At 38.3% G+C, this 12,969-nt stretch overlaps 2 protein-coding genes across 5 annotated transcripts in view; both read left to right on the forward strand.

Annotated features, from left to right (window-relative positions):
• The window catches only part of LOC135323465 (poly(A) RNA polymerase GLD2-like), a 49,975-nt gene extending 38,235 nt beyond the window's left edge, over window positions 1–11,740 (forward strand). For all 4 annotated transcript variants that reach the window (XM_064500720.1, XM_064500722.1, XM_064500721.1 and 1 more), the window contains 3 exons: window positions 1,195–1,286; window positions 5,797–5,876; window positions 7,330–11,740. In XM_064500720.1, coding sequence (XP_064356790.1) covers window positions 1,195–1,286; window positions 5,797–5,876; window positions 7,330–7,404 — 247 coding nt within the window. In that variant the 3' untranslated portion in view covers window positions 7,405–11,740. The remainder of the gene's footprint in view (window positions 1–1,194; window positions 1,287–5,796; window positions 5,877–7,329) is intronic.
• Window positions 11,741–12,428: 688 nt separating this feature from the next.
• The window catches only part of LOC135324432 (cardiomyopathy-associated protein 5-like), a 45,669-nt gene continuing 45,128 nt past the window's right edge, over window positions 12,429–12,969 (forward strand). Inside the window, exon 1 of the mRNA XM_064500736.1 lies at window positions 12,429–12,568. Coding sequence (XP_064356806.1) covers window positions 12,429–12,568 — 140 coding nt within the window. The remainder of the gene's footprint in view (window positions 12,569–12,969) is intronic.

Below are 12,969 nucleotides of genomic sequence, written 5' to 3' on the forward strand. Positions count from 1 at the left end.
TGGAAGTACACTTGTTCAAACAGCTGACTTTCATAAGTGGCTTTAATCATGAGTTGTTTCCAAACTAATTTGTAGAATCTGTGGGGGCAGATTATTAGCTGGTGTAAACTCTTATCACTGTTGACTCAATGGAGTTACGACAGCTGAGCTATGACCTAAGAAGCACAGAATTCTTCCAAATTTAACTGATGATTTACAGATTGTGTTTTGATTTACAGTTGGTATTTGTGTAACTGCAGAATGCTAATTACACTCAGCCAGGTTCCTCTCTCTTTGCGATATGGCAAAAGATCCATACTGCCAGCAGCTCCAGTCAGCTGTACATAAATCCAGTGCTGCTGGCAGCATGCTACCTGCCTATTTCTAGTCCTCATCTAATGGCGGGGGGTGGTGGTGACCCACTGTTGGCATTCCTGGCCTTTGCTGATATGGTAGTTTCCTGGTTTAGTTAAGAGCAGCTGGGAACTGGCTGTGTAGGATTGGTTAAGATCATAAAACTGCAAATGGTTCGATTTGGTTGCCATTGTGTTTGACATATGGTCATGCCAAGCACATTTATCAAAGATTTCCCTCTAAACTGTACTGCTGTTCCCTCTTTGGTAAGATCGTTTCCAATGTTTTTGCTGTTATAAAATTGTGCGCAGGAAGTAGGTTATCATCAAATGTGTAGTTGTTGCACTGACATTACAGCTATAGAGGATCTAAAATTCATCCTATACAAAGCGTAAATGCTTTCTAATAGGTTCCTTGCACCAGGAATGCTGACCTGTAGGTGTGCATCTTTATATTGACTCATGGAATACTTTGTAATCAAATCCAGTATGTAACTTCATCTGTGCTTAAATTCATTACCTTCCGTTCTCCCAAGAGAAAATTCTGAAAGATAGATTTACAAAGTTTAATTTCTTTTGAATTTAGAAAAACTGTAGGTTTCAGCATTCAAGTTGACAATGGTTTCTGAAAAAATTGTCATGAATGCATGCTACTCATGGAAACCTATGGTATTCTGTTTTGCAAATGTTTTCATAAATAAATGTCTCTGTGGAAAAATGTTTCTTGTTTCCTACCTGTCATTCCTTACTCATATTGTGAAGATGAAACTCTTGCACTCTTACAGGTCATTATAAAGTACTGTGCTATCCAGGATTATGACATAGCAGTTTGACATCTGTAAACTGTTTTCCTTTTTCCTAGTTGGAGCCATCAAATGATTTCGGTTCGTGAGGCCAAAGCTATTCCAAGACCTGATGGTATTGAGTGGAGAAACAAATTTATTTGTGTGGAAGGTAAAATGTAAAGCTGCATTATCATTTTTAACTGTTAAGACCTTAAATACCTAAATCTGTCACTTGGACTTTACCTCAGTCATATTTTAATAATGCATACATGTGACATTTTAGTAGAAAACAGTGTTACCAATGTAGATTGTTTTGTAGTTATGTAACAGTCTCTCTACAAAAATTTGAGAAGGAAGCTTTAAGTTCTGTAGTGTTTAAAAATAGTTCTCCTGACCTTTTCTTCAAGAGGACTTATTGCCCTGTTACTTTTGGAACAGGGATCAGGACTTTGAGAAGGAGTGGCCCTTATGACAGTAATGTGTGTATTGCTGTTCTATAAAAATAGTCTTCAGTTTTGCCAAGTTTGAGCTTCTGCGAAAACACAGTGGGCACATCATCAGATTCCTCTCTAAGAATATTCTTTGTTCTAGTAATGCTCTGACATCTCAAGTTCTAACAGTGACCGATTGTGCGTATGTTGATTCCTTTGTGGCTACTATTTTTGACTGGCTTTTGACTGTGGAATGTCTCCACGGTAACTGTATGAAGTTCTCCAGAACTGGAGGGGTAAACCCAGGCTTCCTTTTGGAGCTGCAGCTCTCAGACATCTTAGCTCAGGTGTAGTCAGGCACTGGCACTATCTATGGAACCTGTTTTGTGTCCTCTTGAGGTCTTAGAGCTGCCACAGGGAGACTCCAGGGAGAAGGAAAATGAACAGTTTGCATGCATAGGAGATGAAGCTTGGACCAGGGAAAGAAAAAATAATAAATTAAGAGCAGGATTATGATATTAGCAGGGAGAATGGAGAGGAAAAAAGAATCAGGAAGGGGACTGGGAGCTGCAGTGTAAACCAGAAACAGTTAACACAAGCAAATAAGAAAGGGAAGTGAGAATCGGAAGACAGCAAGTGAAGGGAAATTGGTTGGACGAGAGATCATGAATAAGGACCCAAGGTGGAGTAGGAGCAGAGTTGGATCCAGTGGCTTAGGACACTGGGGTGAGGAGGAAAGGTCTGAAATGAGGAGGGAGGGTGCCTGGGCCCTGGGTTTCAATGGGAGACTCAATTAGGATCAGGAGATTGAGTAAAGTTTTAGGATAAATGAGGAATGGAATTTTGAGAGGAGCCAAATGAAATGGAAAGAATTGTTAGAGACTGGGAAAATTTAGAGGGGAATAAGGCAGAAGTCCAGTGGTTAGACGTAAACATTCCTCAGAGGTCTTGCGGGGGGGGGGGGGGGGGGGTGCGCGCACGCGATTACCTCTATTAGTGCTGCGCTTTGCAGAGAATAATTACCTACTGGTGAAGTTAGTTGTTCTGTGGAGTAGAGCTATCCAACTTAGCTGTAACCATATGGGTGAGGGTGCGAAGCCACATGGTACAATTTCTGTTCTTTGTCTTCTGGAAGAAATCGACTACCAGTCATAGGGAAAAGTACACTGAAAGCTGTTTAAAAAGATTGAGATGGCAAAGTCAAGCATGCAGAGTTAAGAAATGTGAGAATTAAAGAGTATCTGCACAGCTGAAATGAATCGGGATAGTGTAGTGCAGATATTGCCAAGGCATTGCCATTCTGAATGTGGGAGGTGGGAATGCTCTGCAGCTGTGTCTGCTGTTCTCAAGTGCTGCTGAGCCGGGGTGGTGCGCGGGGCTGTCTCAGGCTTGCTCACTCTCCTGGACATCAGAAAGTACCTGAATAGTTGGTGTTTTCTTCCATTTGGTTGGAAAATAGAATCTCAGCACAGAAATTGGGCATTTTAGAATTTGTATTAAATGTGCTTGATTACGTATAGCTTTTTCTTAAGAGTGCATTTTGCATTTGAACTATTGAAGAAGCAAATATCTATAGCTGGTGCATCTGATTCCTTTTTGTTACCAAGTGCTTCAAGACTTTATTAGTGAGCTTAATCCTCACATATCAAGTTTTTATTAATAATTTTGAAGGAAAAATTAGATTTCTTACTTCAACTCAGAGTAGGTTCCATATCTGTAACACCTGTTAAAGTGAACTAGTTTAACAGAAAATAAGTAGTTAAACTTCTCTGTACTGTGAGGAGGAGAAGCTTTTAAAAGCTAGATAAACGGCTTGACGTATTCTAGTTTCCAAGTCTTTGTCAGATTTTCCATTTAGTGGACTAAAATCTCAGTAACTGTTATTACTTGTTGCATATTATTTTTTAAAAATGTATTTTTTAAAATATATCATAGATTGTAGAAATCTGCCTGCAAGTTGCCATAATTCTACATGTAGCACTGTATTTAAGCTTTTTAAAAGAAAAAGTTGTGTTCTGTTTTAATTTCTTTTAATGTACCTTAATACTGATTCTTACTTGCATTTCTGCAGTTTGAAGAATGAATGTAGTATGGGTGCTTTTCTCAGTTACTTTAAGATAGGGCAAGCTACCGCCATTAATGGCAATACCAAGAACATTGTTTTTAGTGAACATTTGGGAACATTCCTTGTCAGAAGCTCTAAAATGCTAGTGACTATTCTGGTCTAGTTTAACTCTTGTCTATATCAAATAATATCATATATTCTCCTTTTGAAAAAGATATAGTTTGGAAAAACTAGGAACTTGGCAGTTCTGTAAGACCATTAATTGACAGTCATTTAGGGAAAACTGTCTATGCTGTGCCTGATTCATGCCTGTATTTATAAATCTTTCGGCTCCAGGAGCATTTAATCCACATGTTAAATTCCTTTCTAAAAATAATTCTTCAGAGCTTCTTTTGCTGCAGTTTTGAAGTTTTATGGTTTCTTGTTTTTTTTTGTTGGGGAAGGTGATCCCCTTCCCTCCAGTATCACAATGTTGAAGTTGTTTCATTTTTCTTTTAATTCTGTGTGACCAAAATAATTCACAACGGATTCTCACTGTCCTGATCCTTAGAAAATGTTAGTGGTGTAAATAGTTGCTGATTGCTAAATTATTCTTGCTGTGTTCCAGGGAATGAACTTGTCTTTTAACAGTTGGTAAATATGCAAGAAGACTAAAGGGAAGATGTGAGTCAGCTTTTGTGGCTAGGAGTGCCTTGCCCGCCCCCCCTCCCCCCCCGTCAGTTTTAGAAGACTGTACAGCTTTGCTCTTGTTACTTTTAAAAAGTATTTCTTTCGTACAACATTAAATACATAAACATCCTACCATTAAAGAAACAGTCAGCATCAAATATAAGAAATGTAGAAGAAATGCTCTACTGCTTCACGTGGTAAGGGATATGGAATTCTTAGTAGCAGTAAGTCACTGTATCAAATTATGTGACTAGATTTAGAGGGCTAGATACTTTTTTATTATTATTATTTGATTGCCAGTATTCTGCTCTGATAGGATGCTCCAATGTACGATGCCTTCTAGAGTAAAATCTACCTGTAAACATCCATTAAAATACTTCGTAGGTAGTTTGAAGAAAAACCTTCTAGGAATATGCTAAATGCAACATTTATTGCTTGGAACAATCTCCTTGATTGAGAGTTTAAATAGCTTTCAGTATTAAGAGCTCAATGCCATGGAATGTTTTCCAGATTTGAAGTCCCAGTCTCCGTAATGTCAGAATCCCTTCTGATGTGTGCTTGATGTGTTATTTCACTCTATATGTCTCTATCGAAATAAAAGCAATTCATAACCAACTAAATGTGTTACCTGATTTAGCAAAGACTTCCGTCGTTCCTTGGCCCTTAAGGAGTTTCATGCATTCTGCCAGTGTGAAATATGCCACATGTTATTTAAGCATTTCTCTGGTAAGGCAAGAAAAAACTGTATTAAGTCTGCTTGCAGTGCATTGTAAAGAATTATGATGCAAATACTATTCATTAGTATCTGTTTGTTTACTGTAATGTAGGCAACCATATCAGTAGCAAGGAGTACTTTTAAATCTGTCAATAAAAAAAAAAAAAAAATCCCAACTACTGATTATGCTGGCAAGAAACCAGTAAGCATCACATAAATTTTTAGTCTATTGGAAACAGAAGAGGAAAGCCTCAAATCGTCAACTTATGAATAGATAACATAGAATAGATTTTAACTAATAAAATATATTTTTATGACTAGTTAGTAGTTTTTACATAAAAAGTTGTAAATATTTTACTGTACTTCATGTATTTCACTGAAAAGCTATTGAATGACATGAATCTAAAGTGGACAGTTCCAGGAGGGGATATGTGCAGTAAGTTTCAAAGTGTTTTAATATGCCAAATCATATTCTAATAGGTCATCTCAAACTATTAAGCAGTCATAAGTAATTACAGATGCATGAATTCAGCACAGCCATAGCATACTTTGGAAATAGTCTGATTTTATTGTGAATTACTTACTGCTCCAATATTAGAGTGTCTGCAGGTTTGGGGGGAGGAATGAATAGTATGTATACATAGAGATGCAGAAGCAAAGTGGACTCAGCTACTAAAAACCTTCTTGGGATGTAATGGTATGTTGTCTCCTCTGCTTTTTTTGCCTGATTACTTGCTTAGTGAAGACAGCTTAACGCTCGTGTTCTTAACACTTTTAATGTTTGTGTTTGATCTTGCAGAGCCTTTTGATGGGACAAACACCGCCAGAGCTGTACATGAAAAACAGAAGTTTGACATTATCAAAGACGAATTTATGAAGGTAAAAATTGCATCCAATTTAATTTTTCCAGGCACTTTGGTCTTCAAGATATTTGTGCAAATGGTGGTCAGTGAACCTGCCTGTTTCTGATGTTATGATTGCTTTTATATTTTGTTTTTTATAAGTGTGTGTGTGTGTGTGTGTGTGTATAAACTTATTCTGAAAAATTTGGGAGGGAAATCAGGTAGAAGTATTTATTAATGGCATACAGACATTAAGGATCTGGCTTAAGTTGAAATGGGTGCCTAAAATAGTAAACCTTGTCTTAGAATTATAAATTTTACACCTGAAAATATTTTAATGATAGCTGATAGCTTTAGAATCACAACTTTATCTGCATTCATTATTTCAAAACTGTATATGTATGTCTATCCCATAATTTGTTGGAAACATTCCTATTTCTGGCAAAAAGAAGGAAATGAATGCCAGATATTTGCAATAAAATAAGTATTTTAAGGTGTTGTCTTTATATAGTCAGAAAAGGGTGACTTTTTGCTTTGCAATTCTGTTCAGAAAAGTCAGTTACCTTGTATTTAGTTATTTAAGCGTATAAAATACTGAACTGTTCACACTACTTTACACAAAATATTTGATTTTGTGAATTTGTTACAGCAGTGGTTTACAAAGTAGTTTGGGCTCACACATTGTGAAATCAGTGTGAACTTTCTTTTCAGAGTTCTCAATTTAAAATGGTTTTAAAGCTGTGTGGCTTTCTGAAAAAATGTCCTAGCGGTGGTTTGGTTCAAAATATCTGGAAACCTGTGTACTAGAATGTTATGGCCATGAAAACACTTCCTCCTTATTCGGAACCATAAGAAATGACAGTTGCTTAAAAGAAGTACTTGTGAATGTGTCTGCCCCCCCCCTCTTTTTTTTTTTTTTAAACCCTAAGGAATCTTTGTCTCATTGCCATTGAGAGATTATTTTCCCTGAGGGGATTTTATTACACATTGTAGTTAAAATGGGCTCTGCATAAAGACAGGAGGTTCAGTGCAATTATTTGCAGGTTCATGGCCTAACAGATATGACAGTTGTCCTCGATTCCAGGACAGAATACAGAAAAAAGTGGGAATAACCTATTTTAAAGACATAAGCTCAGGAAATGTCAGAGGATAACTTCTTATGTCGGGCACTTTCACATGTGTGAATTTGAGACAATCATTTTTCAGTCAGAATATCAGTGTAATGTTTAAAGAATGTTAACATCAGTCTCCACAAATCCTCTGCCTTCTTGAAAGGATATACATTTCTCAACAGTTCATTCCATTTTGTGCATCTTTGGATTCTTCTTTCCTAGGAAAGAAATCTCTTTTCAAGCGGGAAAAAGTACCAACTTTTGTTTGTTTTGTTTTGTTTTTGGTGGCTCTGTGGGGCTTAATGCTTACAATGGTATTTAAACATTAATGGGAAAGAAGATGATTTAGCCTTTTAAAACCTTCTACTTTTTTCCCAGTCTTGGCAGATATTACGAGACAAGAAAGACTTGAACTGTGTATTACCTTTAAGAACAACAATACAGAAAAGATAACCGACTTCTTTCATTTCCTCCTTATTGGATCCTGCTGAAATAAAGAACAGTATCAAAATCAAGATGCAGTTACCCCATGGTTTTTTTATGACGTGTTTTTCTCTTTAAACTTTTGTTAAGGAAATCTTTATAAGAAAGATTGCATATTTTATTATTGACATTTGTTAATACAGCTGTTCATTCAAAGATACGTTTTCTGAAAATGCTTACATTGTTGACTTCTAGAAGAGACCGTTGTGACTCAAAAAGCAGCCCACAGGAATAAATCCATTTTAAGGAAAATATTGGAATATATTGACTAGTTGTTTCCATAATCTGTGTAATCAGTAATTCAGACACATTTAACCATGAAATAAAGGAATTCAGAGCTAAACAATGTGCGAGTCTGACTGTATCCTTAAGGCATTGCACACAATACACACTTTAGTGAACAGACAGCCTGTGCTTTACATCTGCTTAACGCAGTATGCACTTTTGCTCAACTTGGCACCTTCCAATTTTATTTCCCTTTTACATGGAACAACAAGCAACAGTTTATGAAAATTAAACTAGATTATATTTGGTAGTGTTCTGGATACCAGGAACTGTAATCTAAACTGGAATTTTCAAGCAGCAGATCTACTACAAAGAAGTTGAAATAAAAAATGACAAATCAATATATGTAAATACTTCGTATTCACACAGAGTTGTCCAGATAACTTTTAGTGCTTCCTTTTACATATTTGAAATAGTAATGTCTGCAAACAAACACTCCCCCCCGCTACAATAAGCCGGGCTTTTGTTTTAATTTTGTGTAAATATTTGTAAATTGGTCAGCTACTGTAAATTAAATTTAAATAATCTTGAGAATTTTAGCTTTTCCAAAAAAAGTTGTGAAACTTCTTTTAGACCTGCTGTAGCACAGTTTGTGCCTCTCATGTATTTGTTATTGAAGACCAATTCATTGTTAAAACTGTACTTATCATTGATGTCAAATTCATATTTTCATTTTTTTAAGTTTAATATTTTGTATGGTGTCCAGTGGAATAAAGTTTATATGGAAAATACAGCTCTTTTTTTCTAGCTTGATGTTACTTTGTATTGGATATTTTAAATATTTGCTATTTCCTATAACTGTGTAGAAAAGGAAATGCTACGTATAAGTCAAGGTCCTTGTTAAAACTCAAACTTCTGTATGGCTGTTTTGCACTGCACCTGAGTACAGGTAGACGTTTCATCCACTGCTCTTTCTAATGAAATTCTGAAAGCCCTTATAACAATGTAAAATAACAAGCAATGTTTTTTCTTGTGCAGATTTTAAGTTTTAATTTTTTTCAAATTTTTGAATTTAAAGTTTAGAAACTGTAAACTTTTTGCCTACTGTGAGGTTACTTAGCACTCACACTTGATTGTGATCTAGTCTATCTAGTATTCTGGCTTGCTTTTGGAAAACAGCTTCCTTCTACACTTTAAACAGTCGTCTTGGTTTTATCGGACTCTGGCAATTCACAAATATGTTCTCATTCTGTATATATGTTCCCCCCTCTACCCACCCCTCTTAGTAAGGTGGTAGTCTTGGTCTCAATGAAACATTCACTTTATAAATGACCTGTTTTATGTAAAATGTAACCAAAGTTTTTAGTACAGAATGATGCCTGGCTTCTAACATGCTCTGCAAGCCCTAGATGGATTTTTATAATATGCTCTTTTTAAAAGGTGGTGGCTCTTTGTCTACAAAACGCTCTCTAAATAAGATAACTAGGCAGGGACATGCATATTCAAACTTGGAAAAACTGCATTTTGAGCAAGCCGGATGTGAGGTATGAAACTGTATATGTATGTGTATCCCACAAGACTTTGCATCTGAGAACTTCGCAGCAGAAAGAAAAATAAATGCCACCTAAGGAGTTAACATATCCCACACTTTAAATTATTGTGCTATGTTTGAAATTGCTTCTTAACATCTGTTTTAAAATAATTCTCTCATTTTCCTGTAACGTGATAAGTTGGCCTATAGACCCACCAACTTGGTGTTCCTTTTAATACAAGCCAAGATCTGTAACTACAATGGCCTGTGCATTTAAAAAGAATCTTATTGCAATTTTGTTCTTAAATTCTTGTACTTTTGATAAGCTCTATAATCAGAAACATGAAGTGCAGATGGTGATTTTCCCAAATGTAGGGGGACAGGCGTGTTCATCATATCCTGTCTAAGGACAGAAAACCTCCTGGTAATTCACAGTGTGTTAGCTAAGCTGCAGGTACTATCCAATGACAAATGCAAGGTGATGTGTCTTGGTTTAGCTGAGTGGCCACCAGAGTACTGCCATATTCCTGAGACTTGTTACATAGTGGGCTGTAACTTTTGACAGAAAATATCAGATAGAATATCACAAAATGAATTGTTTTGGGATGGGGGTGGAGGTTCTACATAGGCTGAAGATGTTGAAAGAAAATTTAATGATCTAGGTTTTTATCTACTCTGGGCAGGTAACCAGAGTGAGGAAATCCACTAATGGCTATCATAAAATCTTAGTGTTAATGCAAAGTTTTCCCTTTCTCCTCAACTTCAAAATAAAAACCTTGGTGTACTCCATATAGAGACTTAGGAATAGTTTTCTGGAAGACCTTCTGTAAAAGCTCTGTTTTTTTCATGGCTGACCGAGGTCTCAGTGTCTGTGTAAGATGACAGCATCTCTGAGGCTTCTCACTGACTTGAAGAAAAATGCTTTAGTTCAGCTCTGTTATTTTTTAGGAGCAGCTTTGGCATCTGTTTCATGTGCTGTTTCTCACTTTATATGATGTCAGAACTTGCTAATGTCTCATATAGGATTTTAAGAACTCTCTTTTGTCCTCTAGCTGTGCTTTTAATAGAGGCCCAGATTTGTATGGGGGAACCAAATGACTTTGGGAGCAAGAGCATCCCATTTAATAACTGTAGTACCAGAATTGGCATAGGCTGTGTATTGTGAAACCTAGTTTATCTTACCAATTTCTTGCTCTTAGTTCTCCTTAGATGTGTTTTGAACCAACTTGGGGAAAAAAATAGCATCAAATGAAGCATACATAATGTAGTCTGTATGTAAAGGTGTTTTGATGTTATGAGAGGTTGTTTTTAAGAAATCCTTTACAAAGAATTCAATGTATAATGGTTTTGAGAAACTGAAGGCTAACATGGTGATTTGGAAGATATAGGGTGAAACGTTTATCCAGCAGCCATAGTAAATAGATAGAAGGGGAACTGTAGTTAAGTTAAAGTAGCCTTTGTGAAAAGCATTCTGGATGCCTGTTTAGAAGCGATGCTTTACTTGAACATAGGTTTCTGGACGCAATTCATGGTATATTTGGTGTTAAATTAAGTCTATCAGAGAATGTCACTCTTGATCCAATGGGCTGTTCTTCTTGCTTTGGGGATCTCATGTATATTCTGTAGAGTTCTTGTTTTCACTAGGAATCCTGTTGATCTGTTAATCCTTGTATGTACCGATATGCATCTTCCACTCTTACAAGCATCATATTTTCTGTATAATAAATGTAAGAAGAGCATGAAAGAGCATGCTATTTTGGTCTACTTACAAGACAAATTAAGTTGTGAGAAATACACCAGCTCTGAAAATAACTTGAATGCATCCTGGTAAAAGGGTTGTCACCTTCCTCTTGTGTTGAAGATTGAATCAAAACTTGTGTCATGTACATATTCTTCCTCTTTAAGCATTTCTGCAAGACTGCACTACTGTTGTCTTCCATATGTAAGGAATACCTTAAATGCAAAATCTCCATTGTGCTGTGTTCCCTGTCGCTGTGCTCATGATAAAATCTGGAGTTTAATTTTAGTATCCATTTCTAGCACACTTGTTTAAGAAATTATGTTTTGGTGTAGAGTACGCCTTGTAAATTGTGTGCTATAGGCCCCAGTGGGTAGGTTGGGGAAAAATGTTTTCTTTCTGTACATGCTGTTTAGGAAATATTTTACAACATGTAAATTTGTCAGTAGAATTTTAATTTTGCATTGCAGGGAAAGCTTGTGCTTGGAAATAACAGCTCGGGTATTTCCGTTCTTAGAATTCCAGGACGGGTTTGCTGATTGACTTACAATCAGCCATTTATTTGAAGATCCAAAAGAGGAAAAATGGGAATAGGGTTATACTGTGTATACAATATTTTATACCTGAAAACATTTGGAAGTTCTTTATTTATAATCTGAGTCTGTGTCTGTTATTTAAAAATAAAAAATAAAAAGGGGGGGGGGATTTCTTTGGTTAGTACAGTTTGGAAATGTTTCCATTTCATCTGTGAAAAGCACTGAATTTTGTATGAAAATGGAGAACAATAAAGGACAAAGGTGACTTATTGTCAACTCTGGATAGTGATATTGTTTGTCTTTGCTTCCAATTAATATTGTTTCCAGCCCGTTGGAAGGGGAGGAGGGGAAATTCAAAATGCCCTGTGAATTAATGCCTCAGCAAATTTAGGAGTTCAGATACATTCCCTGCATGTCATTAAAAATTACAGTGCATCTGATAGCTCTTACACTGCTGTATGAATTATTAAACGTGTGTGCTGGGCTCATCCGCCAGCACCTGTACCTGACCTTTCTAAGCAGCCGAAGCCGCCTGGATCCCCGCGTGGGCTCGGGGCTGCAGCGTGCTTTCGAGCGTACTACATCCACCTTTTTGTGGGGACGTGGGATAACCGCGTGTGTTGCAGCCCGAGCCCCTCGCAGCCGGTGGGGGCAGGTCCGCCGGGGCCGTGCTCCTTCGCTGCTGCAGGGCAGCTCCGCGGGTCGGTGAGCGGCGCGGGCGGCCCCGGGGGGCCCCTGGAGCGCTGGCCGTGGGCTCTGCCACCCACGCGGGCACCCGGTTGGTGCTAGGACCCAGGGTCGTCGCAGCAGCGCCTCGGTGCTGTAACTTTGCCGCCTGCTATTTAAAGCCTGCCCCGAGTCAGGAGGAGCGGGCGCTGCGGGGCATGACAGTTGCTTCAGGCAACCCTGGGGAGGACAGGGTCGGGGGTAAAGATCACCGGCGAGGGCCTGAGCTACGAGCGGCATGGAGGGCTACCACGGCGCCGAGTGCGACAGGGCCTCCGAGACCTCGTCCGTCCTAGAGGATGAAGAGGAGGAGGAGGAGGAGGAGGAGGAAGAGGAGGAAGCTGTAGATCCCGAGGAAGCAGAGGAGCTGGCTAACAGGTACGGCCTCCCCGGAGAGGTGCGTGGCCTCGGATGGAGCCAACTGCTTCGGCACAAAGCGCGACCCTGGGCGAGTGCTCGCGTTTGGGCCTGGTTTGGGTTTCTTGCCTCCCTCCCCCCCCCCTTTTTCCTTTTCCCTCTTTTTGACTGCAACCACTAAAATGCGTGGGTGGTGTTAATGGGGGGTGTTTCTGATGAATACTGCTGTAATTAAGTTTTGTGCAATAAATGCCTGCCCTTGGCTCTCCAAAAGCCTTTCTATTTAAAGAGCCTTCAGCATGCCAGCTCGAGTGGCATCGCCCTCTGCTCCTCCCTTTCTGGCTGGTTCCCTGTCACATATTGGTCTTAAATACTCTGGAGAGTTGCCTGTCAGTGAGAAAATAGTCGAATATTGGAATGGT

This window comes from Dromaius novaehollandiae, chromosome W (genome assembly GCF_036370855.1).
Source record: "Dromaius novaehollandiae isolate bDroNov1 chromosome W, bDroNov1.hap1, whole genome shotgun sequence".
Lineage (NCBI taxonomy): Eukaryota > Metazoa > Chordata > Aves > Casuariiformes > Dromaiidae > Dromaius > Dromaius novaehollandiae.